General features: G+C 38.9%; 4 protein-coding genes and 1 non-coding gene across 8 annotated transcripts in view; 2 read left to right on the plus strand and 3 right to left on the minus strand.

Moving 5' to 3' along the window:
* Window positions 1–900, plus strand: part of LOC21390082 (probable methyltransferase PMT5) — a 4,652-nt gene extending 3,752 nt beyond the window's left edge. For all 3 annotated transcript variants that reach the window (XM_024174098.1, XM_024174097.1, XM_024174099.1), the window contains exons 9-10: window positions 1–122; window positions 274–900. In XM_024174098.1, coding sequence (XP_024029866.1) covers window positions 1–122; window positions 274–423 — 272 coding nt within the window. In that variant the 3' untranslated portion in view covers window positions 424–900. The remainder of the gene's footprint in view (window positions 123–273) is intronic.
* Window positions 901–1,814: 914 nt separating this feature from the next.
* LOC21390083 (putative pentatricopeptide repeat-containing protein At1g26500) lies at window positions 1,815–3,770 on the minus strand. Its single transcript, XM_010111068.2, has one exon. The coding sequence runs from the start codon at window positions 3,712–3,714 to the stop codon at window positions 2,176–2,178; it is 1,539 nt and encodes a 512-aa protein (XP_010109370.1). The 5' UTR covers window positions 3,715–3,770; the 3' UTR covers window positions 1,815–2,175.
* A 1,478-nt stretch (window positions 3,771–5,248) lies between these two features.
* TRNAA-UGC lies at window positions 5,249–5,321 on the minus strand. Its single transcript has one exon. It is a non-coding gene; the product is annotated as a tRNA-Ala (tRNA).
* An 873-nt stretch (window positions 5,322–6,194) lies between these two features.
* On the plus strand, window positions 6,195–10,532 carry LOC21390084 (14-3-3-like protein GF14 iota). The gene is made up of 7 exons (XM_024174108.1): window positions 6,195–6,628; window positions 7,427–7,733; window positions 8,243–8,330; window positions 8,436–8,545; window positions 8,620–8,768; window positions 10,069–10,115; window positions 10,226–10,532. The coding sequence occupies exons 1-7, from the start codon at window positions 6,553–6,555 to the stop codon at window positions 10,229–10,231; spliced, it is 783 nt and encodes a 260-aa protein (XP_024029876.1). The 5' UTR covers window positions 6,195–6,552; the 3' UTR covers window positions 10,232–10,532.
* Window positions 10,533–11,441: 909 nt separating this feature from the next.
* Window positions 11,442–25,423, minus strand: LOC21390085. 2 transcript variants are annotated; one of them, XM_024174107.1, is made up of 5 exons: window positions 25,138–25,423; window positions 24,944–25,010; window positions 12,522–12,573; window positions 12,356–12,425; window positions 11,442–11,858 (listed from the first exon to the last, which is right to left on the minus strand). In XM_024174107.1, the coding sequence occupies exons 1-5, from the start codon at window positions 25,234–25,236 to the stop codon at window positions 11,772–11,774; spliced, it is 375 nt and encodes a 124-aa protein (XP_024029875.1). In that variant the 5' UTR covers window positions 25,237–25,423; the 3' UTR covers window positions 11,442–11,771. The 2 variants fall into 2 exon arrangements, with proteins under 2 accessions (XP_024029875.1, XP_024029874.1); XM_024174106.1 differs by having other exon boundaries at window positions 24,944–25,016.
* Window positions 25,424–27,992: the final 2,569 nt, after the last annotated feature.

The raw sequence follows: 27,992 nt of genomic DNA on the forward strand, positions 1-27,992 counted from the left end.
TCCCTACATATCCCCGAACATATGATATGCTTCATGCAAATGGGTTACTCTCTGATCTGGCCTTAGAGAGGTGCAGCATGAAGGACTTATTTTTGGAGATGGATCGGATTTTGCGCCCTGAGGTAATTCTTTGTTGTGCATGCTGGAATAGTCCATGAATTCTCGATAGATAACGAGTTTGATTGAATGTGTTTTCTTTATGCGACTAGTTAATTATGTGTTGTGGGATTAGTGGATGGCCTTTGTCATCTGAAATCATGATTGCTTTTCCAGGGATGGGTTGTTCTTTCTGATAAAATGGGAACAATAGAGATGGCGCGCATGCTTGCCACACAAGTACGTTGGGAAGCAAGGGTGATTGACCTTCAGAATGGAAGTGACCAGCGGTTGCTTGTTTGCCAAAAACCATTCCTGAGAAAATGATTATTTCGGCTTGGAGATGTCTCACCATTGTCGAAGTGTATAATTCCTTTCTTCCTCTGGTAAAAGCTCTCTTATCTGTCACCAAACTGGCAAGTACCCAACGGTTGATTAGCAAAGCGAGAGAGAGAACCAAGGTAATGTTGTCTTGCCGGCCAACTACGATGCCTCGATATTATTTCCAGAATACGAAGCAATTGGATGATGGCTACTCTTTATACTCCATGCTGGGATCTCAAGAACTTGATCTTTCCAGTATTGGGCAAAGAAATGTGAAAGGTGTAGATTAGAAGGTTTGGGCAAAAGTAACTGCAACTCATTTTTTGTCACGGCGTTTGTAGAGCAATTCATTCATCCAATATTTTTTTTTGGCAATTTTTTCTCCATCTTATTTCTTTATTGTATTTTGTATTGAACTTAATGCTTTTGTACGAACAAAATATTCTGCAGTTGAGTAAAGAAATATCAGTGGCCACCAAATGTAAGAGTGAAAATACGTTCTCTGTCTCTCTCTCTCTACACCCAATTGATGTATTGAATATATCAACATAGGCGTTTTCTTCTTCTACGTCTTTTTTTTTTGGTGTGGGCATGTCGATGTAGTTTGAAAAAAAATAGTAAAACCTGAGGCCGGCACGCTTGGCTGCAGTGTCTCAATGGTACTAGTTCTCTTGCTCTGATATGATGCATTATTCGATGCGATATTCATATAAAACACGCTCATAGTTTTTGTTTATCATAATCATGACGACATGCTACGATTCAACAAGGTGAATTAATAATTATGGAATTTAATCCCTGATTCAGAAAGGTGATGTTGTTGTTGTTGCTGCTGCTGCTGCTAATATAAGTTATAACTTGATATATAACTCTCTGGATTTAATATCATAGAAACTACGCACATGTTTGTTTCAACAACTCAAAAAATTCAAGAACAATTCAAACCATTAACAATGATTTAAGGAACAACTCAAATTGTTGATTTTAGAATTCACCCTATCCCTGAATTCTAACAATTTGTCAACAGTCCAACAATTTCAAATTTTATTTTTTCTCTTTAGTTTCAATCTTAAAAATGTCATAATTTTTTCGTTTTAATTCCTATTGAGATGTTTTTTTTAATGTGTTCACAATAAAAAGAATAATAAATCTCCACCCATATTGCATATTTTTTAATATAATTTATAATGAGATTTTATAAGATTTATTACAAAACTCTAATGGCAGTTTTATTCAAATACAGTTCTGATTTTATTCACCGTAGTTCAGATTCTACAATTCTAATTAAAAATGTTCAAATCTCTATAATTTGAGTTGTTGAACCTAACACGCCATACATAATTTTAGGGTATAGAAGGTGAAAATTATTTTAATAATTACTACATAACCTTGCTCTTAAATATTCCAAAATAAATTGTTATATTTCAATCCTACTCTTATAAACATGCGATGTGCTGTGATTTTTATTGTGGTCCTTTCTTCCTCGTTACTCGCCGTATTTGAAAAACTTGAAACCACCTTTCAAAAAAAAAAAAAAACTTGAAACTACGGTTCACTGAAGAAATAGGAAGAAGACCAATCCTCAGCAAAATCTTCTTGTTTCTCCCAACAGAAATGGTCCACTCTTAAGATTCTCCAATCTCTGGACTTTTCTCATGTGCTTGTTAACTTCCCTTTCTTCCTTTCTTCAAAAATCATCATGCCATAGGTCCCAACAAATTGACTCACACAATCATATATAATCTCTGCTCAATCTCATGACTCGACGGCTCTGTTTCTTCTTCTGTCTCTAGTAGCCATCTTTTCCCCATATTTTTGAAATATATCGGCCAAATCGAACATCCCAACCTCCCTCAATTTCTTCCCCACCTCCTCAAACATCACCACCCCTTCCTCATTCGAATAATAGTGCAGAAACTTATTATAATCAAACCTAGGCACCTCAAGTCCTCTCTTCATTGTTCTCTCAACATACTTGGTAGCTTCCAACAACTTCCCGGCCTTAACCAAACCGCCAACAAAAATGGTGTCGAAATTCACAAGAAGGTCCGATCCTTTCCTCCCTCTCTTCCCCAAATGTCCCTGCAACAACATCACATACGTGTGCATTATCGGCTCACACCCTCTCTTTATCATCTCCCTAAACACTTCTGTAGCTTCACTTGCCCTTCTCAATCTCAAAAGCCCTTTAATCAATCCATGGTAAACACTTATATCCGGTTTCTCAATCCCTTCCACAACCTTATAACCCTCCCTAACTCTACCTCTCACGACAAGCCCATAAACCAGTGACCCCAAAGTCAAATTATCAACTTCAATCCCTCTTTGACGCATTTCCTCAAACACCACGTAGGCCTGAGAAATCTTGCCCCTTTTGCACATCCACTGAATCACAAGCCTATAACTCGAGAGCCCCAAATCCTCCATCCTCTTCAGCCTCATCATCTGAAAAAGCTTCAGCGCCTCGTCGAACTGATTCGTCTTGAAGAACGTCTCCATCATCTTCTCAACCGCATTGATATCTGGCTCAAACCCTTCACCAACCATCAAATTCCAAACCTTTGACGCCTCAACCAAATCCCCCACCTCACAAAACCCCTTAACCAAACACTTATAAGTAAACCCATCAGGCTTAATCCACTCCCTCAACTTAAAAACGACATGCTTAGCCTCCTCCACAAGCTTAACGCTAGACTCACAAAGCGTCTCAACGACATTGTTCAAAGTCCGCAAACTATACCCGAACCCGAGACCATTCATGACGTGGAAGAACTCCACACACTTCTTCAACTCCCTAGCTTTAGCGAGCGTCGTGCTAGCTTTAGCGAGCGTCGTCAGGGCGATTTTGAACGTCTTGTCGTTAGCCAGACAACGCTGTCCGGACTCGCGGAGGAGGTCCCAGAAGAGGTCGATGTTGCGGGAGTTGCCGACGACGCCGAGCATTTTGTTGAAGGAGACGGGGGTGTGTTGGAAAGTCGGGTAAGTTTGGGTGTAGTTGAAGAGGCGGTAGACGGGACGCCATGTGAGGGGGAATTTGTTGCAGACTTGGAGGAAGAACTCGTGGGTGGGTTCGGAGTCGGAGAAGGTGCGGCGGAGGTTGGCGTGGAGGCGGGGGTCCGGGGAGGTCTGTTGCTGGTAGAGGATGGTGCAGACGCGGAGGACGTGGGATGGGTCGACTGGGCTCGGTGGGTTGGCGAGTTGGGTCTGGAGAGTTGACTCGGTTGTTAAGAGACGGAGGGAGATGGTAATGGTGGTGGTTATGAGGGGTTTTGCGAGGGTTTGAAGGATTAGCATTTTCCGATGTTTCCATTCACTGTCCGTATGTTGCAGCAAACACAAACTTGAGGTGGTGTCCGTATGTTGAAGGTTTTGCGTTGTTGTTTTGTATTTCTCAGTTATGGTAATTTTAAGTTGAGTTTGAGTTATAATTTGAGTTGAAGTTATAATTTAAGTTAAAGTTAGTTTGTGTTTAGATGTGCACATTTGAGTTATGATTTGAATTAAAAATCTATTTGAGTTTGTATTTAGGTGGATCAAAACTTAAATTTATATTTAGATAATATTTTAATAAAAACTCAATAGTGATGAAAAATTTTAATAGGGTATATGGGTTGAGTTTTACTTGTCTTTTCGTTGTGAATCCATAGAAAAAAAAGCATCTCAATCAGAATTAAAACGAAAAAGTTATGACATTTTTAATAATAGAAAAAATATTATTTATTAACTTGAGTTCGAGTTTATGAACTCAAGTTGAAGGGGAAATTGTTGTTTAGTTGGGGGATTCGTCCCTTATTCGAATCATGGTTCGTGGTTCGCTACAGTATTTTTTCTCATAAAAAATACACGTAAATCAAAAATGATTCTAATCACATAGTTCTAATCCATGAACCAAACGTCTCCTTGAACTCGAGTTTAGTCCCAAACTCGAGTTCAAACTAAAATTTTACAAAAGAACATGAACTTAGAATAAAATTGTAACTCGAGTTCAAACTTTTTCTAAATTTAGTTGCAAAAGAACAATAAAGTCAGGGGAAAAAAATATTTGGAAAAGAAAAACAACAAAAAACAAAAAATAAAAGGATTTTAACACATTTACTCTCTAAACTTGTGGTAGGTTAACGAATTGTATTCTAAACTTTTAATTTTAATAAATTATTTTCTCAATTTATAAAATTATTACAATATACTCCTTTTTAATGATAATTGTATTAAATTAGTATAAAAAACACGTTTAGTCAAACATTTCAATATTTCAATTCAAATATAATAAAAATATTTTAATATCTTAATTTTTAATCATTTAAATCTAATAAAAATTTTAAATAAATTTAATTAAATAGGCAATTTATTAAATTACAATAAGTTCACTGTCCGTATGTTGAAGGATTAGCATTTTCCGATGTCTCCGTTCACCGTCCGTGTGTTGCAGCAAATACAAAGGTTTTGTTAAAGTGAGGGAAAAAAATATTTGAAAAAAAAACAAAAAACAAAAATTAAAAGGATTTTAGCACATTTTATCTCTAAACTTATCGTATTTTAAGAAATTGCATTTTAAACATTTAATTTTAACAAGTTATCTTCTCAATTTATTATAATATGCTCTATTTTAATAATAATTGTGTTAAATTAATGTTAAAAAAACACATTTAGTTAAAAATTTTAACATTTTAATTTAAATATAATATAAATTTTTTAATATCTCAATTTTTATTCTTTTAAATTTAATAAAAAATTTGAAGAAATTTAATTAAATAGACATTTGTTAAACTACAATAAATTTAAGAATTAATTGTGCCAAAAACTCAAAACAAATTAAAATAGTGAAAAGTGGAGATGCGGGGGATCGAACCCCGTGCCTCTCGCATGCAAAGCGAGCGATCTACCATTTGAGCTACATCCCCGGCTGATAAAAGTCTTTCAACATATAAGAATATACATAATATTACATAGGCATAGCTTTTAGTTTTATTTTTTTTCTTAATTTCTCTTCTCTATTTTTTAAAACTATAGATGCACTGTTTATGTTTGATAAATATGTTTCCACTTCATCGCTCACATATTTTTATGAAAAAATGGTATGAAAAGAAGAAAATGCTCTTACTTAGGGGTGCTTTTTTTTTTTTTGTTCAAAGTATACAGAAAGATACATTTAAAATATATTTTTTAGATTCAAAATATCTTTTAATTTCTAAAAAAGATAGATAAATAAATTTAAAAAATAAAATTATTAAGCATGTAAATGTTTGTACAGTTAGACCCTACAGCTAAATATTTTTCTACTCATGTGTTTGCTCCGCAAAGCAATTGTTTATGTTTAGAAGAAAAGAATATTTGAGAGAAAAAGAAATCAACTTATATATACTTTCGTCCTATGTAGTTTAGAAATTAAAAGTGTAGTTCAATTTTTTTTCTCCATAAAATTAAGACTAAAGGAGGTTTTATTTAAACTATATCAAATCATGATCAATAATTGACTACTTCTTTTTTTTTTTTAACAAACTACTTAATCAACTTATTCATTTCTGGATAATGAACAAAACAAATAATAACACGTTTATCATGAAATGATTCGATCATTAAAATTTGACTAAAAAATTATCAAAAAATCAAAATTTGGCTAATAAAATTAATTGGCATAAAGGAGTAACTTTTGGGAAAAAAACAAAGGGAGATAATTTTAGAGAGAAAGAGAGAGAGAGAGAGGAAAATAAGGGATTTGTTGGTTGGATTAGTGTAATCAGTATTGTAACTATTGTTCCGAAATTTGAAAGAAGAACAAATTGAACGAATCCACATATTAACACACAATTTGCGCGCTTCCTCTTTGAAAATCCTCCCCTCTATTTCTCTCTCGCTCAAACCAACGGTCCAGATCTGGTCCTTCCCACCCAAAAGTTGCTCGATCTTTAACACGCCATTTTCCTCCCTCTATAAATGCATTTACCTTCTTCCCTCCCCTTTTCCCCCGCATCTCTAACCTCTCGTTTCAAAAATTAAAAAATTAAAAATAAAAAGAAAGAAAAATTCAAACACACATATTTCGTATATTACGACGAAAAAGAGTCACCAAAAACAAAATCTGCAGATTTTCGAGTTTGTTACAAGGCTTTCGTGAATCCTCTCTCTAAAACGATGTCGTCCGCCGAGAAGGAGAGAGAGACTCAGGTCTACCTCGCCAAGCTCGCCGAGCAGGCCGAGCGCTACGAAGGTGAAATTTTTTTCTCGCGTTTTCTCCGAGAAAATTTGATTTGCTGTCGTTTCTTATATTTCCGAGAAAATTTGCTGTTTTTAATCGGAATTTTGATCCTCCGTTGTGTTTGGATCTTAATGGTGAAGTAAACTGTCAAATGTGTTTCTCATTTGATATTCTGCGTTATTTTTCATATTTTTTCTGGAAAAAAAATAGTATAGAATGTGATCTGTTGGCAGAGATTTGAAACTTGGTGCTACAAAGGAATCATTTTTAATTACGGTATTGTTAGTTTTCTTTCTGCATCTGATATGAATTTTATACTCCTTTTGACGGTTGACGATTTTCCCATTATATTTAGAAAAAAGGAATCAAATGGCTCATTTTGATGTTTAGATTTTTTTTTATGGGCATTTTCCTAACATTTGGTCCTGAAATTTTACCGTATGTTCTATCGGGTTTCCTTTTTTTTTTCCCCTCTTTCTATTGACTCCCTTTGATTGATTAATTATGTGAAGATGTTTGTCTATTGATTGATCACTCGAGCATTGGGGGCAGTCGTTTTTAAATCATATATTATTTTGTGATAATACGTAATAGCATTCTTTCGAACATATGAAAAGACTTGCATTTTTTTTTTTAATGAAACTCGCATGTTTCAACACATTTGCTTTTACGATATGTATGATAAAAATATTTATGATTTGTATCATTAACTGTAATTTTAAGATCCCCTGGTCCTTATATCAATTATATTCCTTTGTCCTAAAATGGACATTTCTGTGAAGTAATCATGTTATGATTGGTTTTCCTCAGAGATGGTGGAATCCATGAAGAAGCTTGCGAAGCTTGATGTTGACTTGACTGTGGAGGAGAGGAACCTTCTCTCCGTGGGATACAAAAATGTGATAGGCGCAAGGCGGGCTTCTTGGCGTATTATGTCTTCAATTGAGCAAAAGGAAGAGTCTAAGGGGAACGAGAACAATGTCAAACTGATCAAGGGTTATCGCCAGAAGGTGGAGGATGAGCTCTCTAAGATTTGCAGTGACATTTTGACCATTATAGACAATCATCTGATCCCTTCTTCTGCCTCTGGAGAAGCAACTGTTTTCTACTACAAGATGTGAGTAATAATTGCCTTGATGGTTGGCACGTTCTATTCATTATTAGAAAAACACCCTTTCTAAAGTTCCATGCCCGATCATTTACTTTATTGATATGGTTGTCTGTATATTGAATATATTCCAAGATATGTTACTGTAGTATAATTGTCTGTATATGCTTGTGAGTGATGGGTTACTTTTTCAGCTTGCCCATGTGATGGGTGGGATTTCCTCCTTTTCTGTTTTGACGAATCTGTTAAAGGTTTGACAAAAACATTTACTGGAGTTTTTAACGTAGTACATGTTTCTAAAAGTTAAATTTGGTGAAAATTACCTTAAAATGAAAAGGTGTATGATACTCGCAGAACCTAATACAGATTTGATGGTTTTAAAATAGGGCCGTCCTTAATTTTATTTTTAGTTCTCCCCACTGATTTTAGTTTTTGGTGTGCTTAGATGTGACAACATTTTTTTTTTTTTTTTATGAAATGACAGTCATTTTAAATATCTAACTGTGTGCCCAACTCAGGAAAGGTGACTATTATCGTTATCTTGCTGAGTTCAAGACTGAACAGGACAGAAAAGAGGCAGCTGAGCAATCATTGAAGGGATATGAGGCATGTTTGAATTGCACTCAACTTTAGAACAAATTGTTTATTACTGGCAGTGCTTATGCATCTTTTCATTTGTTAATGACCCTTTTATTTCCATCGTTCTATCAGGCTGCTTCAAGTACTGCAAATGCAGAACTTCCATCGACCCACCCCATTCGTCTTGGCTTGGCTCTAAACTTTTCTGTCTTCTACTATGAGATCATGAATTCTCCTGAGAGGTAACTAAAACCTCATTTCTCTTGTTTCCTTATTATGGTATAATTCTGAATCTAATATTGATGAAAACTTTCAGGGCTTGCCATTTGGCTAAACAAGCTTTTGATGAGGCAATTGCAGATTTAGATACCTTGAGTGAGGAGTCCTACAAAGACAGTACCCTCATCATGCAGTTATTGAGAGACAACCTCACTCTTTGGACCTCTGATTTGCCTGAAGATGGAGGTACTATATTGTTAGGTTTTTATAACTTGGCTGTTTTGGCAACTGTCCTTGTCTGTAAAGATTCAAACCAGGCCCTAGAAGGTTCAATGAAGATCCGGGTGGCAGTTATGAAGTCGACTATGTGCTGATTTTGTGTTGGCTGTAATCGGATATTTTGCAGTGTAGATTTTGTGTTGATCAGATATTGTGCAGTGCAGATTTTATGTGGATCGGTTGTGGTGCAGAAAATATAGGAGGATGAATCAGTTCTCAAAGCAGATTTTATGCTGATTCTGAGGCGAGATAAAAACTGGTTTATGTGCAGATGTGATTACTCGGATTTTGTGGGCATCTTTTTACCGAGTATCTAAACAGCAAAATGAGGAGATAAGGATCTAGAAGATAGCATGAGATTTGAATTGACAGATTTTCTTTCGGATTTGATTTCCTGAAACTTAATCCGAATTTTACTTGACTGAGGTTTAAAACTCAAATTTAAGGAAGATTTTCTTTGCGCGGAAGTAAAGGAAAAGCGGATTAAGATATGTGCTGAATAATCCAAATTTGTTGGTGAAGTTGAAATTAGATTTCTCGTGTAGATCAAATAGGAGAGAATCGTGGAAAAGAAGTAAGAGAATCTAAGGTCCCGTTCACTTCGCTGATTCGAGTTTAGAATTCGAGTTGAGATGTGACTTTATGTGAGAGCTTTTTACTGTAGCAAAAAAGTTAGATGTGATTGTTTATGAGAACTTTTTACTGTAGAAAAACTCAAATTTTAAACTCGAATCAACGAAGTGAACGGGGCTTAAGTTTTTGTTTTGGAAGAGAATCTAAGTTTTTGTCTTGGACTAGATTCTCGTGATCTTTTGGAGGCATTATTTTAAGGCTTCGGTTTTAGCTCACTGAATATGGTTTTTACATAAGAAATTATCTAGAAAGTCTTGTGAGAATCGATGAGTGCATTAGAGTGTTTATTGAAAGAAATATTTTGTTGTTTCCAAGAGGAAGCTCATCTAATCGAAGGGAGTTTGTTATAGTCTAGGAGGGATTCCAGTGTGAATAAGTCCATTAGTGTTGTAATTGTTAAAACATAGTGGAACTGTTTATTGTCTGGGTGTGGCCCGTTAATGTAGGTGTGCACACCGAACTGCGATAATATATTACGTGTTCATTTAATTTTAGCATTTTATTCTGCTAGAGAAACTGAACACAATTAAACCAAACTTACAATCAGATCTATCATATATAACACCTAGTTCTAATTATTTTTTGAGACATAATTCTATTATCTTACTCATGTTTTTATCATGCTTTAATGCAGGTGAAGACAACTTCAAAGGCGAAGAATCGAAACCCGCCGATCCTGAGGCAAGTTCTTACTTCTTACATCATTTTTTCCCCTTTTTAAAACTTAATTTTACCAGTTTTTGACTTTTACTTGTCATTACTATTTTTTTTTTTATGTATGTCTTTTGTAGCATTAATGGGGGGACCTGAAAAAACCATGCACATGGCAAGTGGAGATCAATCTGCTTGGCAAAATGGGACTTTTTCGGGTTATCTTTGTTCTGATGAAGAAAGTGGAAGGAACAACTGATCGCGTGGATAAATTTATTACGTATTTTATCTCTTTAGGGACCCCAACCAGAGGCAGAAGTTAAGATTTATCAACTGTGCATCATTTCCTTTTTTTTTCCGTATTCATCAGTTTTCTTCTGCGTCATGTTTTTTTTATATCAGCTTTTTGTAGCAGTGGATGCTTCTTTTTAATCCTTTACTTTGTTATATTCTGTCTTTAACACCTGGCTTTTAACTACATTTCGTCGCACCTATTGTGGTTCAAGTTCGCTGCAGTCTCCAATGGGACCGAACATCCTCTTTTTGCCCATACATATTGGTGTAATTATTAATCCAAAAAAGAATTACTTGAAAGAAAAATTTGATGATCTGTCTTGATGCAAAATAGCAACACATGAGAGTAAGTATAGTATTCATTAAAGAAAAGAAAACAAGGGGGTATAACAGCAATTAATTAAGCAATATTTCCCAAACCAAGTGACATGAGCCAAGATGTTGTCCTATTCATGTCAGAGTTAAAATCATAATTTAACCTTTTTGATAAAATGTTTTTTCTCACTGTAGTTTTAAATTTTAGTCCACTCAAACTCGTGAGAAGAAGAAGCCAAGCTATTCTTTTACATTTGTAATTGTTCGTAGTTGGATTTCTTTGTTGCTTTTCCTTGGTTTTTAAAAGACGACCATTAAATTAAAAGGTCAAAGTAACTGTGGAAGATTAAAGTTGATGACATAAATAATTAAACTCTCACTTTGTTTCTCTTATTTGGATAATATAGAGAAAATTATTGCACCAGTTTAGATGTTTAATTAATACAGTTTTAACTAATATAATTATTTAATTAAAAATGATATTAATCAAGAGTAAAAAATAAAAATATGAACTCTTACACTCTACCAGTATTTGTCTCTTTTCCCCTTAGATTTATCATATCACGTACATTAAACTGAAGTGTAGACACAGACCAACCTAGTTGCTGTTTTCGTTTGCCAAGTTTAATAACGTCAAAGATTAATAGTTCACCTTGTTAGCGTTTATTAATCATGGGAGATAAAAGGTTCGTAATAATGCTCCTTTTTAACCAAATTAAGAAGCATGTGCAATTAGCCAATAGAATATGAACATGACAAAAAGGTTCTAGCAATGTTTATTCTCCTGCTAGGCTATTGCCAAGGAAATCTTATTGTTGACAAGAATAAGAAATTAAAATAAATCTGTCAACTTTACATTAAAGGGACTAAGCATCGCTAATCTATTTTATAAGGACAAGCAAACCACCCCTTCCAAGGTTTACCACTAACGCTTATAAAAACTTTCACCTGATAAAATCCCACGTACATCATAGCAACAATCACCATTACATATCCTAATCAAAGGAGGGTTTGAAACAGAACGAGTAAATCACGACGAGATAAACACATCAAGGGTATTTACAAAAGGTGTCCCATCTATGATTCTTCCTTGACGAAGAAACTTTGAGGCAAGCTAAAATCTTCCTCGTGATTCAAGATTTCCGTATCCTCATCATCCGGTTTCTAACATTTGAAGAGAACAAGAGAGAGTAAGACAAATAACCTCATAATTCGATATAAGACAAGAAAATCATACTCAACAATTTATTTAAGTTCAATCACTTTGTGATTAATGGGATCAGAACAACACATGTTTCAGTAAAAGAATGAGATTAGATTCAATAAATACCAAACGGCATAGCATAGAGATTTCTCATATGGAATGCATATTATGGTATTATAAGCAAAGTTACTTTAGACTTTAGAGATAATCAAATCAGGCTAATCAAGACCAACACAAAACCCTTCCACGCCATCCTTGCAAAATCAGTAGTAGCCACATTGAATTCACATAACCCCATTACAGCTTACTATACTACATGGAAGCTGAGTATCTTCAGTATTGGGAAGGGGAAAAGAATCCAGAAAACGATGCCAATTTGAACATCGCATTTATCAGTGCATCCTCTTTACAAAACAAGTCGGAAATCAACAATAATTTCTACGTTAATATTCCATACCAACACTTCCAAGTTGTAGAAACGATCCAACAACTGCAGAACTTCATCAGCAGAGAACTGTCTGTCAAAACTGAAACCAAAAACAGCAAAAGCACGAGTGTGAAGCAGAAGTTTGATTGTCTGTTCCAAATTATGGAGACGAGAAATAAAAACAAACGGAACAAACCTTCTTCGCAGGAATTCCATCAAACCAAAAAGAACAAAGTGGCGATGTATGCCTGTACAAAGATAACTTATTCAGTGCTAGTCTGTTTATATATCAAAATTTAAAGCAAATTAAGCAATGAACCTAAATGGAATTTTTCTGTATCTCCAGTGCATTAACAGATTACCTCCTGAAGTTTTACAGTATTACAAGATTTACTAAATTCAATGATCACATTACATATCAAGTTGTGTTTGCAATTGGCAAGTATAACTCAGTAGAACCGAAACAAAGACGGAGACTCCACAAACTCCAACCAACATCTTGGTCTATATGGGTCGTTATGGTCGTTATGACCAGTAATAATTTTAATTGCCGTTTGTCAACATAAAAGTAGTGGCCAAAACCAAAGGGCAAAGAAAGACCTTGTGGCCCAGTGGCAGAAACCCACATGCAAATTTGCAGTTTGCAAGAAGATGTTTAAAAGCCCTGACCTTCAAACAAAAACCCCAATTAATTAAATAAGGTGGATTCTCCATATCAATTTTCAAGAATTCAATGCCATTATCAAACCACTTCATCAAATATTTTCCCGAATTTTTTTCATCCACAAACTTTAACAAATAGTTTGTTAATATTTCAAATATACTCTGTTGTGGGGTAAGACCTTAAACCCCACACGAGGCAATGGCTGGGCGCCACGTGGCACGATTAAAGCATAAAATAATCAAGAGATAAAATACGGGGTGGCGGTAGAGCGCACATGATGAACGTCGACCCTTAACGGTCAAACAACCCCGCTGAAGGGATTGACTAGAAGGAACAAAGGCCACACCACAGAGACGAATGCTTCATTGGCCATGAACAAAGATCGCTTCCAAAGAGCTGAAGGCGACGAACCCACCCACGTTCAAACTGAAGTACAACTATACCAAGATTTGACGTGCATTAAATGCATGCAGAGTAGATGGTGAAGCCAGTGGAGAAAGTCAGGCAGACTGGCTAAAATCTCGGTGATCAGAGACTACAATTTCAGAGTATGGTGAAGATATCACAGGATTTAATTAGATAATTGATAATTGGCAGAACGACTTGATGTATATATGCAGGAAGAATGGGATGAGGGGGGTTCGGATTCTTGAACACCTCTTTCCTCATAACTTGTATTTTTTTACCCAGAATAGTGAAAAACTCTTAGTGGACGTAGCTCTATATTGGAGTGAACCACTTTAAATCTTTTGTGTTGATTTTGTTTCTTTTCTTCTTATTTTATGTTTAGTCATTCAATTCGTGCACAAATTACAAAAACTTGTTATTATTTATTGACCAGTTTGTACCGTCAACAATTGGCGACTCCACTGGGGAGAACCCAGAATCTTTAGTTTGTGTGTGTCAAGAATCCAAGACTACCAAGAGATAACCAACAATCATGCCTCTGAGAAGAGGAATGAGTGGTGCCGCGAATCAAGGCAGCCAAACGGAGGAGAATACCATGCATCCGGCCAACGGTGGGAGCAGAGGAGATCAACCTAACCAGGAGAATCAACCCCTGGTGAGGAATGAAACTCCAACCCCGAGCATGCCGCAGCTTGACCCGATACAAATGCATGCCTAGTTGAATGCTCTGACCGACTTGGGTCGAAGGTTGGTGACCACCATCGAGCGAATGGATGGGAGAAGCTCTGTGCCTCCTCTGGAGGACGCCCCGAGACCACCGAGCGCCGCCGTGGCCGGGAACCAGAATGCTGGTGACCAACACGGTGCCCCGGATGGGATCGGAGAAAGCGAAAATGCCAGGGGAAATAACTCGAGGCCTCGACCGTCCAAATCCCTCGGCAGCAAACAAAGGGCCGCCAGGCGACGAGCCCATGAGAAAGGAGCAGCTAGGGACCTGGAGAAGTTCCCTAAGGCGCCACATCGAAACCAGGGTAAAAATACCCCGGGGGATTCGGGGTTGGTACAAAAGGGCGAAGATCTGAGGAACAAGCTGGATGTCAAGAAGGCAGAAGCCTCAAAAGGGGTCAACTCTGTAATCTCAACAGATAAGGCAAAGGTCGTCATGGAACGCGTGGCAAACTTAGAAGAAAAGCTCACAAGTGAAGTCGCCAGTTTAAAAAAAGTAAAAAGCTAGGTGAGTCACCTACCAAAGAACATAGGACAGGTGGCGGAGGTAGTTAATGTTGACATCGCTCCCAGTCGAGTCCATGACCACCCTTTTACCGCAGAAATCATAGCACCACCTCTCCTAGATAAGTTCAAGTCCCCGTCGATCTCGCCATATGACGGCAGAGGAGATCCCGACGACCATCTGGAGATGTACACAGGGCACATGCTTCTGTATGGATACGCGGAGGAAATAATGTGCCGAGCGTTCCGGAACCACTTGACGGACTCTACCCGTAGATGGTTCCGGACACTTAAACTAAACTCCATCTCCAGCTGGGAAGAATTGAAGAAAGCATTCTCCCTCCAGTTCATCGGGGTAAAGAAATATATCCCGCCGAAGTAAAATTTGACAATAGTTTACCAAAAACTAAATGAGTCATTGAAGGAGTGGCTGGCGTGGTATGGTGAAGCAGTCGCCGCTACAATAGATATGACGAATCAGGAGGCTTTGATGAGGGTTTTATCTAGCATGAAAAAGAATACCTCATTTAAGCGCGTCCTGAACTGAAAGCCGCATGCCACCTATAAATAGTTCTTGACAAGGGCGCAGGGTTACATCAACGCCGAAGAAGCTGAAGCGAATGACCCCAAGCACAGATCTAACAAGAACAAAGGAACTGAGCAAGGTTGACGTCAGGAAAGCAAGACAATCGGAAACGACGAGGTGGGAGAAACAGAGATAAACAGGTCGTACCGGCGTCGAGCCATCCAGAAGCAAAGAAGCCGAAGCAAGACGAGAATCGGAGGCCTCGCCCGTTCCAACGGTATGATTCCTATCACGAGCCCGACTGTAGGGGTTGAATAAGTATTTAATCAGGTCAGCCGAGGAAATTTGTTGCGCCGACCGAAACTTATGAAGTCGGACCCAAATCGGAGGAACCAAAACAAGTATTGCAGGTTTCACGGAGACGTCGGCCACAACACCAATGACTACATCGACTTGAAGGACGAAATAGAAAGACTAATCCGTGAAGGAAGGCTGCAAGAATTCAGAGCTGATAGGAGAGGTCATGGCCAGGGAAACGACGATCGGCGCTGAGAGGATAATCGACGGGAGAAAGACCGTGGGCCGGTCGGTGTTATAAGGACCATTCATGGGGGCCCATACCTTCGAGATGACTCAAGGAGATCCCAGAAGAATTACGTCCACAAGGCAAGATAAGTGTATCAAGAAAAGTTTTGGAACCTCACAACTACTAGGCCAATGAAGACAGCAAAGTTCGGCAGCGCTGAAGTAGTCTTTACCGAAGAATATGCGAATGAGGTCCACTTTCCTCACAACGACGCCCTGGTAGTAGAGGCAATGGTTGGGAACCACACAGTCTGCATAATCCTCGTGGACAACAAGAGCTCAGTGGACATCCTATACTCTGACTGCCTAAAAAAGATGGGAATTTCAAAGGAACAACTGGAGAAAACATATCGACCACTATATGGGTTTACTTGGGATTCGGTCATCCCAACAAGAAATGATCAAACTGCCCGTAACTGCAAGAGAGAAGCCTAGGCAGACCGCTGTGATGGTGAATTTCATGGTAATCAAAGTGGGTTCGTAGTATAATACCGTGATTGGAAGGCCGACCCTTCAGGCGCTTAGGGCAACCATTTCTGTCTACCATCAAAAGGTTAAGTTCCAAACCCCCAATAGCATGGGAGAAATAAAGAGCAATCAATATGAATCCAGGGTCGCATACTCAGATGCTATGCGTGGATACGATCAACTAGGGAGACAAGAAGCGAAAATGGTGCATCAGAGGCCCGTTGAAGAAGATATAAATCTCAAGATCGAAGAGGAGATTACGTGGTCCCAACCAGTTGAGCAATTGGAGGAGATCCGAGTAGATGACAAGGAGCCGTGATGGTACTGAAAGTATACTCGAATTTACCTCCGACGCTTAAAGTCGTAGTAGAAAACTTTCTAAAGAAAAATCTGGATGTATTCGCCTGGACGCACGCTAACATGGTAAGGATCGACTCCAAAGTTATGTGTCACACTTTCAACGTCAATTCTTCTTATCATCCGAAGCGTAAAAATGTCGACTGATGAATCCGGAAAAATACGACGCGTTGAAGGAAGAGGTTGACAAGTTAATTAAGAACGGTTTCATCAGGGAGGCTCATTATCCTAGATGGGTCTCGAATCTTGTCCTGGTGATCAAGCCTAACGGGAAGTGGAGAACGTATGTTGATTTCAGTGACCTAAACAAAGCATGCCAGAAAAATGGTTTCCCTCTCCCTCGAATAGATCAGCTGGTCGATGCTATTGCCGGGCATGAGTTGTTGAGCTTCATAGACGTCTACTCCGGTTATAACCAAATTCCCATACACCCGGCCGATGAAGATCACACATTGTTCATCACGGATAGAGACCTCTATTGCAACAAAGTAATGCCCTTTGACTTGAAGAATGCAGGGACAACATACCAAAAGCTGGTAAACAAAATGTTTACTGGGCAGATTGAGAAGACGATAGAGGTTTATGTTGATGACATGTTAGTAACAAGCACGAAGGCCAGGCAACACGTTGCACACTTAGGGGAGATGTTTGATGTGTTGAGAAGATATCGCATGAAGCTAAATCCCCTGAAGTGTGCTTTTGGGGTTGGATCAGGAAAATTTCTTGAGTTCATGGTCAGTAACAGAGGAATAGAGGCTAACCCAGAAAAAATAAAAACCTTGCAGGACATGAAGTCTCCCACCAAGCCAAATGAGGCTGACGGGGTGTATTGCCACTCTTAACAGATTCATATCTAAGGCGACGGACAAGTGTGTGCCCTTCCTCGACGCACTAAAGGGAAATAAACGGTTTGAATGGACGCCGCAATGTGAAGAGACCTTTCAAAAGCTGAAAGAGCATATGGGCAAACCCCCTATCCTGTCAAAATCCATCTCGGGCGAGGGACTAAGCCTATATCTCTCTGTTTCAATGCATGCCGTAAATTCAGTGTTGATTAGGGAAGAAGGAAGAATCCAGTTGCCGGTTTACTACATGAGTAAGAGGCTTCTGGACGCCGAGTCAAGATACACTGAAATGGAAAAATTAACCATCGCCTAAATGGTGGCCTCAAAAAAGCTTTGGCACTATTTTCAGGCACGCACAATACGAGTTTTGACAAATCACCCATTGAGGCAGGTATTGCAGAGACCCGAAACGTCGGGTCTGCTCCTAAACTAGTCAGTAGAGTTAAGCTAATTCGACATTGAGTACGTGTCGATGACCGCAATCAAGGGGCAGGCGTTGGTTGACTTTGTGGCTGAATTTTCCCATAAGCCGGAGATAGCCGAGGATGAAGGGACCAACAAAGAAATAGAGTGAAAACTCTATGTAGATGGAGCAGCAAATAAAACTGGATCAGGGGCGGGCGCCATGTTGATAAGTCCAGAGGGTTATAAATTACCTCAGCGGTACGGTTCAAATTCAAAACGTCGAACAATGAAGCATAATACGAGGCACTGATTGCAGGATTACGGTTGGCGAGTCACTTGAAGATTGAAAGCGGTTAAAGTATAAAACTATTGTTGGCTCACCTCCTAACAGCTTAAGCTTTTGGGATGGATTGGTAAACTAACATGGTATCAGAGCGGGAGGTCCTGACTTCAAACCCCCGTAATTGCACTCTTTATCCCCATTTAAATTGTTATCATGTGTTGGGTTTTTAATATATCTTGGACTTAAATATTCACGTGTTGAGCTTTCTAATTAATTTACCCATACGATTGCCCATTGTCCAGCCCACACGTGAGGGGGAGTGTTAAAGTATAAAACTATTGTTGGCCCACCTCCTAACAGCTTAAGCTTTTGGGATGAATTGGTAAACTAACAAAAGCTTTAACATTTTTAGTAACTCTCAGCTAGAAGTGAGAGAAGAGTATCAGGCACGCGGTGAGAGAATGGAGACATACTTGAGAAAGGTAAAGGAATAGCTCACAAAGTTTAAAAGTTATGAGATACTGCAGGTACGAAGAGCCGAAAAAGCAAGCGCCGACGCTTTGGCCAAGCTAGCGTCGTCAAAGGATTCGGATATGCTAGGGGTCGTCCCCATCGAAGAGCTGGAACGGCCATCAATTGATGAGAAAGCAGAAGAGGTCTTGACGACCCAAGGGACGAAAAATTGGATAACGTCAATCATCCAATACTTACTGGATGCGGCGCTACCCAACAACAAGGATGATGTCAGGAGAGTCAAATATAGAGCTGTCAGGTACTTATTGTATGATGACCTACTATACAGACGAGACTTCTCAACGCCCTTACAACGGTGCCTGGATAACAATAAGGCACAAGAGGTCCTCTGAGAGATCCATGGAGTGTGTGGTAATCATACTGGGAGGACAATCTTTAGCTCTAAAGGTTTTGAGACAGGGGTACTACTGGCCTACGCTTAAAAAAAACGTGTATCAATACGCTCGGCGTTGCGATAAGTGCCAACGATATGCCACGATTCCTAGAGCGCCCCTAGAAAACCTAATTTTCATTCTTAACCCCTAGCCTTTTGCTAAATGAGGAGTCGACCTGATCGGGCATTTCTAAAGGTTTTAAGGCAGGGGTACTATTGACCTACGCTTAAAAAAGACGTGTATCAATACGCTCGGCGTTGTAATAAGTGCGACGATATGCCGCGATTCCTAGAGCGCCCCCACAAAACCTAACTTCCATTCTTAGCCCCTGGCATTTTGTCAAATGGGGGGTCGACTTGATCGGGCCTTTGCACCTCGCACCACGAGACTTTAAATTTGTCATCGTCGCCGTGGACTACTACATTAAGTGGGCCGAGATGAAATCTCTTACTACAACCACAGAGATTGCCTGCACAAGCTTCATTTGGAGCAACATTGTATGCAGATTTGAGGTTCCGCATCCGATCGTGTCTGACAATGGTAAACAGTTTGACAATGCCGCGACGCGAAAATTTTACGACGATTTGGGCATTCAGAAAGACTTCTCAGCGGCCAGGTTGAAGCCGTCAACACAATCCTGAAATACACCCTGAAGAAAAAGCTTGATGACTTGAAGAGAAAATGGACTAAAGAACTCTCGAAAGTCTTATGGGCATATAGGACGACCAGTCGAACTACAACGGCGACACACCTTTCTCTATGACATACGGAGTCGAGGTATTGCTTCCTGTGAAAATTGAGATGCCGACATTAAGAACGGTCGCCTATGAAGACGACGTAAATGCCGAAGCAATGAACGGGAAACTTGATCTGTTGGAAGAAAAAATGCTCGACTCCCAACTTTGACTCGCCGCTTACCAACAAAGGACAACCCGATACTACAACAAGAAAGTCAAACGAAGAAGTTTCGCCCCGGGAGACTTGGTATTAAAAAGGGTCACTCAAAGCACTAAACCTAAAAGTACTGACCCTCTAAGCCCAACATGGGAGGAACCCTACCGCATAAGAGAAATGTTACGCCCAAGAACCTACATTTTGAAAAGCCTCGCCGGCAAGTAGATTCAACATCCATGGAATGCATAGTAACTAAAATTGTACTGCCAATAATGTATGAACTCATACACATTTTAGCTGTATTGCTTTGACATTTCGATAGAATAAATGAAAGCTTATTCATAACAAAACGTTTTCAAGGAGACCACGAAAAGATCGACCCCTTAACATGTCTGCCTAAAAATTAAGGTTTTCAGACAGACATGGGCAGGAGGGGTCTACGAACCACAAAAACAAAAAAAAAACAAAAAAACCATGTTAAACGTCGACTTTTCCAAGGAGAATAGATGATAACTTGGCATATTTTAAAGAGTCTACCAGTGTTAACCCTAAGGGGCATTTAAACACGTTAAACGTCTTCTCTAAGGAGAAGAGGCGATCACTTGGCAGATTTTAAAGAATCTACCGGTGTTAACCCTAAGGGGCATCTAAAACGTCGACCTCTCCAAGGAGAAGAAACGATCACTTGGCAGATTTTTTAAGGAATCTACTAAAGCAATAACCCTAAGGGGTATTTAAAACGCCGACATCTCTAAAGAGAAGAGGCAATGACTTGGCAGATTTTAAGAAATCTACTAAAATACAAGCCCTAAAGGGTACTAAAGACAGAGAGAAGATCAAAAAATAAAGGCAATAGTGTATTATATTAATAACGAAAATATACAAACTGGTGGGCTAAGAACCCATTGTCTCAAAAAAAAACAAAAACAAAAACAAAAATATACAAGGAGAAGGCTCTCAATCCTCGCCACCACCAGCTGAACCATCTCCATTGCTAGGCTGAGAAGAGCCATCGCCGTCGACAGGAGGAGGAGGAACATACAGGAAGCTTAAGTCCCCCTCGGAGTGATGCTGTTTGATCTACTCCACTATCTGTGCCCCGGCGGACTAAAGATCTTTGGTTCGGATTTCAATAAGCTCCTCAGAAGCCATGAACTCGTCGACTATTTCCTGGCGGCGAAGTCTTCCGAGTCCAGGTATTTCTCAGCCGCTGCGAGCTCGGCTTCTCTCTTCCCCCTCTCGTAGCCTTCAGTCTTCCCCTCAGAGAGGTACTTTTCCTTGGCCTCGGCCACCTCTGTGCGTTTGGTAGCCTCTTCGGCCTGAGCCTTTAATCGGTCCAGTTCCTCCTGAAAGCTCGCCAGTTTTGCCATGGCCACGTCCTTCTCCTCGGTAAGAGTCGAGCATTTGGACTTTTCAGCGTCGAGGAAAGATGTAAGGCCCGCCTCTATGCGGTCCATCTCGTTGCTACATTCCTCAACCTTGACCAAGTCTATAAGGTTGAGGACGGAGAGGTCAAGACCCTAAGAATAGAAAATCATAAGTTAAAAAATGAAAGGCGAGAATACATTAGATAGAAAATAAGTGGCCGGCGCTTACGTGGATCTAGAAGGATATTTGCTTGCGCTGACGGTCGACCAGAGATGATCGGGTGGCGGCAACCCAATGCTTGTAAAAAATTGACTCGTAAAGGGCCTGAAAAACTAAGGAAAAGCGAGAAGGAAGATCAAGCATCGCCTCAACCTAGGCGTTAGAGACATCCTGGACCTGGAAGTTTGGGTCCATAACCTTTGCCACTGGACGTAGGAGGCGATCCTTAGGTGGAGGAGGAACCTCGGCCACATCGGGAATGGGAACCACCGGCGTCCAAGTTCCCCCGGTCACCCGCACCTCCTCCTGGCAGACCCTCTTTGGCACGGATGTCCTTGACGTAGACCCAGAGGCACCTCAGAAGGCCTCTTCTTCGGGGCCGAAGAGGAAGTGCCAGCGTTGGCCTTCCCCTTTGACTTGAATCGACCGCTGGAGGTTTAGAGAAGCCATTTCTGCACACGAACAAAAGTTAGTAAAAAAACAAAAACAAGAAGAAAGAAGGGAAAAAAGGTGTCAACTTGGCATCATATCAAGTAGGAGGTCGAGTCCAAAAGATTTACTTTCTGCGTTGAGGTGAAAGAATTCTCGGGCGGCTTGGAGATTTGTAGGATCAGGAAGCGAAATCAGCAGCCTTGATTCTCTGAGGTTGGCTTCGGTTAGAAGAACATTAATGTGGCATTCGTTCTTGGGAATATCAAAGGCTGCAAGAACTCTCGCCCGCCTGTTTCCAATTAGCTTCGGCCAGTCGTGAGTGACTACACATTGAGGTAATTGTCAACGTTATAGAAAAGGAAGAGAAAAGAGATGAAAATTTTTTACTACACATCGTTCTCACTTAATCTCCCAAACGACGTTTGCACTCTCTGGCGTTGTGGCATACGGTCATCGGGGTGAAAATTAAAATGTCTCCTGACCATGAAAAACATGGGTTTCCAGCCGTGAGAAGAAGAGGGAATGCCCTGGATCAAGTTTTCTAAAACGGGCTTCGATCACCCATGACTACCCAAAAAGAACCACTCTTCGCACTTTGCAACATGGTTTAACTTATATATGTACAAAAACTCATCCAGGGGCAACTCCACATTGAACCGCTGGTTCCACAAAATCCACGCACCGGCGAAGCAATACCAAAAGTTCGACGCTAGTTGGGCAGGGGAGATGCCATGGTAATGACAAAAATCATTCACAAAGGAATGGACTGGTAATGTCATCCCTGCGGTAAAGGCCCGGGTATATACTGAAAGATACCCGGGAGATGGAAGGCTAGACCTAAAGTTCTCGTTCGGCTAGACCTAAAGGCCCGTGTCCTCGGCGCTGTCACGTCGGCAGTAAATGAAGGCCTGTCCGGGTCCCCACTCATGACGACTAAAATGGCGTCGACAAAGGAGGCGGCGACAACATGCAGTGTTCCCCCTTCCAGAGGAATTTCACTGCTGTCATCTCCTTCAACCATGCGGTCGATGCTGTTAGCATCGTCCCTTGGATCGGCCGCATAGTCGTCAACCTCCCTCAAGATGGAGTCATCGCCCGATGAAGAAGACGTCCACGAAGGTTTGGCGGCGGAAGGAGAGTCCAGCCTCACAGTGGATGAAGAAGGACACTCTCGACGATTAGATGGTTTGGGAGCCATTCTTCTAGTATAACAAAAAGAGAAGGATAATATGAGGAGCTAAGTTAAAATCCTAAGTCGAGAGGGTAAGGAGAAACAAGAAAACGACAATCGACCGCCAGTGGCTGGCGGAGGCATGCGAGTGCCGACGGCTCATCAAGCCGTCGATCATTCACAAGAAAAAAGAACGACAAACGTTCAAGTGGAACCCAGATTTTCCAGCCAAACACCCCGAACTCAGAACCTCAAACTCTCTACAATCGGCCAGAAACCGAAAAAACTAGCCTATAAGAGTCCAGATATACGCGAAGTAAGTTTCTAACTTCCGAATGTCTATTTCAAGCCTAAAGCATGCAACAATCCAGCAGGAACCAAGCAAGGAAAGCAGAAAATGCACAGAAAGAACTACACAAAAACGCGATTGCAATGAGAAGACTTACCGGAGGCTTGAAAGATGGTAAAATCTGAAGCTTGACTGGAGAGAACTTCGCAAAACACCGAAGAAAACGAGAGAAATGAAATGGAGGGTTCTGGGAAAATCTGGGCAGAGTAACAGCAGTTTTCAGATATTTGGATGGAAATGGCTTTGGTTTGAAACGGACTTATAAAGGGGAACAAACCCTCGACCCCTGGCCGTTGGATGGAATCCTAGTGAATCAAATCGCATGGGCGAACAATTAAGATCGAACGGTAGAGACAAGGTCGGGAGAATGGAAGGACGCGATCGGACGGTTCAGAAATCCCTATTCAAAATGGGAAACGTCAGCGAAATGATAAACTGAATCGACGTGACTGTTAGCCTTCCCAAGAAGCCACCTTAATGTCAGTCATTATTGCCTAGGGGTGCCAGACTGGCACCACCTGTGACAGGTCATCAAACGTGCAAAGGCTCCAAGCATGGGTTGTCTGTGAAGGTCGACGCCACCTGAGAGGTAACCTCGACCTGGGGGGCAAATGTTATAGGGTAAAACCTTAAACCCCACACGAGGCAATGGCTGGGCGCCACATGGCGCGATTAAAGCATAAAATAATCAAGACATAAAGATACGGGGTGGTAGTAGAGTGCACTTGATGAACGTCGTCACTTAACGGTCAAACAATCCCGCTAAAGGGGTCTGACTAGAAGGAACAAAGGCAACACCACGGAGACGAACGCTTCACTGGCCGTGAACGAAGATCGCTTCCCAAAAAGCTGAAGACGACGAACCCACCCACGTTCAGACTGAAGTACAACTGTACCAAGATTTGACGTGCATTAAATGCATGCAGAGTAGGTGGTGAAGCCGGTGGAGAAATTCAGGCAGACTGGCTAAAATCTCGGTAATCAGAGACTACTATTCCGAAGTATGGTGAAGATATCACGGGATTTGATTAGATAATTGATAATTGGCAGAAACGACGTGATGTATATATGCAGGAAGAATGGGCTGAGGGGGGTTCAGACTCTTGAACACCTCTTTCCCCAGAATTTGTGTTTTTCTACTTATAATAGTGAAAAACTCACAGTAAACGTAGCTCTATATTGGAGTGAACCACTATAAATCTTCTGTGTTGATTTTGTTTCTTTTCTTCTTATTTTACGTTTAGAGTCATTTAATCCGTGCACAAATTACAAAAACTTATTATTAATCTGTTGACCAGTTTTAACCGTCAACGCTATCCAAAAACTTTAATAGGCAAAGAGCCTCACACATTTCCTCAAACCACCAAACTACTCCACCGACACTCGAAGACAAATTAATATATATATATATATATATATGTAGACACACACACACATGAAAAATAAAACTATAAATTTGAAAATTAGAGAAAAAAAAAAAAAACAGAACAAAACAAAAAAACCTGCCTTGAAGTTTAACGGGAGGATAGATTTCAAGAGCTTGTAGCAGTCTAAGCTCCAATTCAACCTGAGACTGCTCCTAATTAACCAAAAAACAAAGAATTTTTTTTTAAAATTAATTAATTCAAGCGTAATTATACATACATGTGTGTGTGTGTGTGTATATATATATTTACATACACAGAGAGAGAAAGATAGACCTTGGGGAGAGAAGAAGCAGAAGAAGGAGGAGCTTTGCACGGAGAATGTGCGGACATTCCGTCTTGTTCCTCGTCTCTTGCTTTAGCACCACTCCCCATTTGTGTTTCGCATATAAAATAGATTCGTTTTCCTTCCTACTCTTTTTTTTCTCTTTTGCTTTTACTAGGAAAGTTCTCTGATTCTGTTGCCGTAAAATGTTTTCAGATAATTCCGGATTCAACAGGAATTTGGGGTCAATTTTCCTTCTGATTTTCCTCGCTAGGGTTTTTGCTCTTTGAATTCCAGAGGGACAGGATTGGGCTTTTTCTAAGCAGTCAATTTTAGGCTTGGGCTTTTATTACTCTGCCACCCCAAGTTTACAGATAATTAGGCCCACTGTTACTTTTACTTGCCACTATTTACGGGGTTAATAACACATATGGCCGAATTACAATCCTGGGATTGAAATATGGTTTAGGTTTGTAAATATTTCATACATGGTCTAATTTTATAATAATATTTAAATAACATTATAATTATTTTATTGACCTTATCGTGATATATGTATACTTTTTCTCACGTAATCAAGATGTTGTTCTTTTTTTTCCTCCGTTTTATGAGATACCTATCTTTTTCAAAAAAAGTCTCTCAAAAACAAAAAAAATTGAGATATCATTAAATCATAAATTAATCAATTTAAAACATATTCCTGACAATAGTAATATCTTTAAGTTTTAAAATTTTTTTACATAATCTGATTTCTTTAAATCTCTATCAATATAAACTTCTAACGAACTGTTAAGTTTTATAAAAAACCACATTGGATGATGAAAATATTAACATAAAGAGAAGGCATTTAATGTAATGACGACTTAAAAATTAACAATACAACTTTATCAACGTAATCAATGCAAGTATAGTAATTTTGAACAAAACCATCATTAAAAAACTAGTAACAAAAGGCTGTTTCATCAAGATAATTACAATATCATTAAATAAATGACAATTTAGTTATGAAATAGATAGAAAACGACTCTATTGCAAATGTTAGAGCGTATCAAGATTATATCATTACATGAAATAATTTAGATGAAAATTTGAAAAACATTTAAAACATATATGTTTAAACCAAACAAAAACAACACTCCAGCAAATGCTAGAGCATTTCATTAAGGTAAAGAATATATCATCATATACAACACATTAATACTTTTAATGACAATATCCAACATGAAGATTTTGAGGTAATATGTTTTTAGGGAGGTAATGTATTAAAGAAGATTGCAAGGAGTCAAAAAGAGATAACAATACATATCGCATATGATGCATAGATGAAATAGATTGTTAATTTAAATTTACAAAATTTGCAAAGAATACTGTTTTTCACATGCAAAAGTTTAATTTAAAATCTAAACGAATTAAGTGTAATTGAGTTATGTGAAGTATTTACCAATAAAAATACAACAAAATCAATTGAAAGGTAATTTTGGAGTGATGAAAGATATAATTCAAAAAAACCAGCCATATAAGTAAGTGGGATCTTCTCCAATACACCTCCCTTTTTGATACTACTGATAGTTCTTGTAAAAAAAACGTTTACTCCGCTTTAATTGGCTCTAAAATTGCGAGTATATTGTCTAATGATGCACAGACGCGTATCTTATAATGCCAAATGTAAACAACCACATGTACGTGGGCTATTCTTACGGCCTTACGTGGTGGGCCCCATATTTTTTAAATATTTGTAGATTGAAAAAAAAGTTTAATTAAAAATAAGGGAGATTTTTTAGTATACTACCAGTAGATCATGTTCTTTTAACTGTTAGATCTATAAATTTTTTGACTTTTACGTAATTTTATATAGATTTAACGAATAAAAAATTTAACCTATTAATATATTGACGTACCGAAAAAAATCTTAAAAATAAATAGAAAACAATACGGTCAAAAGAGATTCTTCTTCTTCTTTAAAGGTTAAGAGCTACGCCATGAATTCTCCAAAAAAAAAAAAAAAAAAGGAAAGGAACCATGAAATTGGACCCCAAAACTTTTAAAAACAAAGGCAAAGGAAATTCTTAATTCCTTATTGCAAATATATGTTAATTTACCAATTATTTCAAAAGTTTAAGCTATTAGGAGGTTGACCAATAATAGTTTTATACTTTAATATTCTCCCTCACGTATGGGCTGAACAATAGACAATCATGTGGGTAATTAATTGGAAAGCATGATGACAATTTAAATGGATGATAAAGAGTGTAATTACGGGAGTTTGAACTCATGACCTTACGTGTGGGCTGAATAATGGGCAATCGTGTGGGTAATAATTAATTGGAAAGCCTGATGACAATTTAAATTGAGGATAAATAGTACAATTACGAGGGTTTGAACTAATGACATCACGCTCTGATACTATGTTTACCAATCATGTTGAAACAAAGAGCAAAAAAAATGAAGAACAAAAATAACACAAAGATTTTAACGTGTTCGGCAATTTTATCTATGTCCACAGATCAAAAATACACTCATTTTCTCATTTTCTGATAATTTTACAAACAATTATACATGAGTATATATAAGGATGAATTCTAAGAATATAATCTATGAATCAATCAATCATGATAAATTAGGCTACCAATTAGGCAACTAATTAATCCCCCATAATTAACCCACAAAATATGTTTACACCTATATTACAACCAATCACTCTAAAAATGGAAAGGAGCATTAAGAACTAATTACACAATCAACTCAATATTCTGACACTCATTCTCAAATTGTGCATACCAACTTGGAAATAAAGCTTCAATGAGGAAACAAATCCTCTAAATTCAAAAACAATCATCGGATTCTAACATCAAGGTGGTGCAAATCT

Source organism: Morus notabilis, unplaced genomic scaffold (genome assembly GCF_000414095.1).
Source record: "Morus notabilis unplaced genomic scaffold, ASM41409v2 Scaffold2144, whole genome shotgun sequence".
NCBI classification, from domain to species: domain Eukaryota; kingdom Viridiplantae; phylum Streptophyta; class Magnoliopsida; order Rosales; family Moraceae; genus Morus; species Morus notabilis.

Excerpts from the sequence above, each read along its gene's own strand:
- LOC21390084 (XM_024174108.1), top strand. The coding sequence starts at position 6,553 with ATGTCGTCCGCCGAGAAGGAGAGAGAGACTCAGGTCTACCTCGCCAAG. Across the intron at positions 7,734-8,242 it reads ACTGTTTTCTACTACAAGAT|GAAAGGTGACTATTATCGTT; the intron begins GTGAGTAATAAT and ends TGCCCAACTCAG. Across the intron at positions 8,546-8,619 it reads ATCATGAATTCTCCTGAGAG|GGCTTGCCATTTGGCTAAAC; the intron begins GTAACTAAAACC and ends GAAAACTTTCAG.
- LOC21390085 (XM_024174106.1), bottom strand. The coding sequence starts at position 25,236 with ATGGGGAGTGGTGCTAAAGCAAGAGACGAGGAACAAGACGGAATGTCC. Across the intron at positions 25,017-25,137 it reads CTGCTTCTTCTCTCCCCAAG|GAGCAGTCTCAGGTTGAATT; the intron begins GTCTATCTTTCT and ends TTGGTTAATTAG. Across the intron at positions 12,574-24,943 it reads TCCTCCCGTTAAACTTCAAG|GCATACATCGCCACTTTGTT; the intron begins GCAGGTTTTTTT and ends ATCTTTGTACAG.
- LOC21390083 (XM_010111068.2), bottom strand. The coding sequence starts at position 3,714 with ATGCTAATCCTTCAAACCCTCGCAAAACCCCTCATAACCACCACCATT.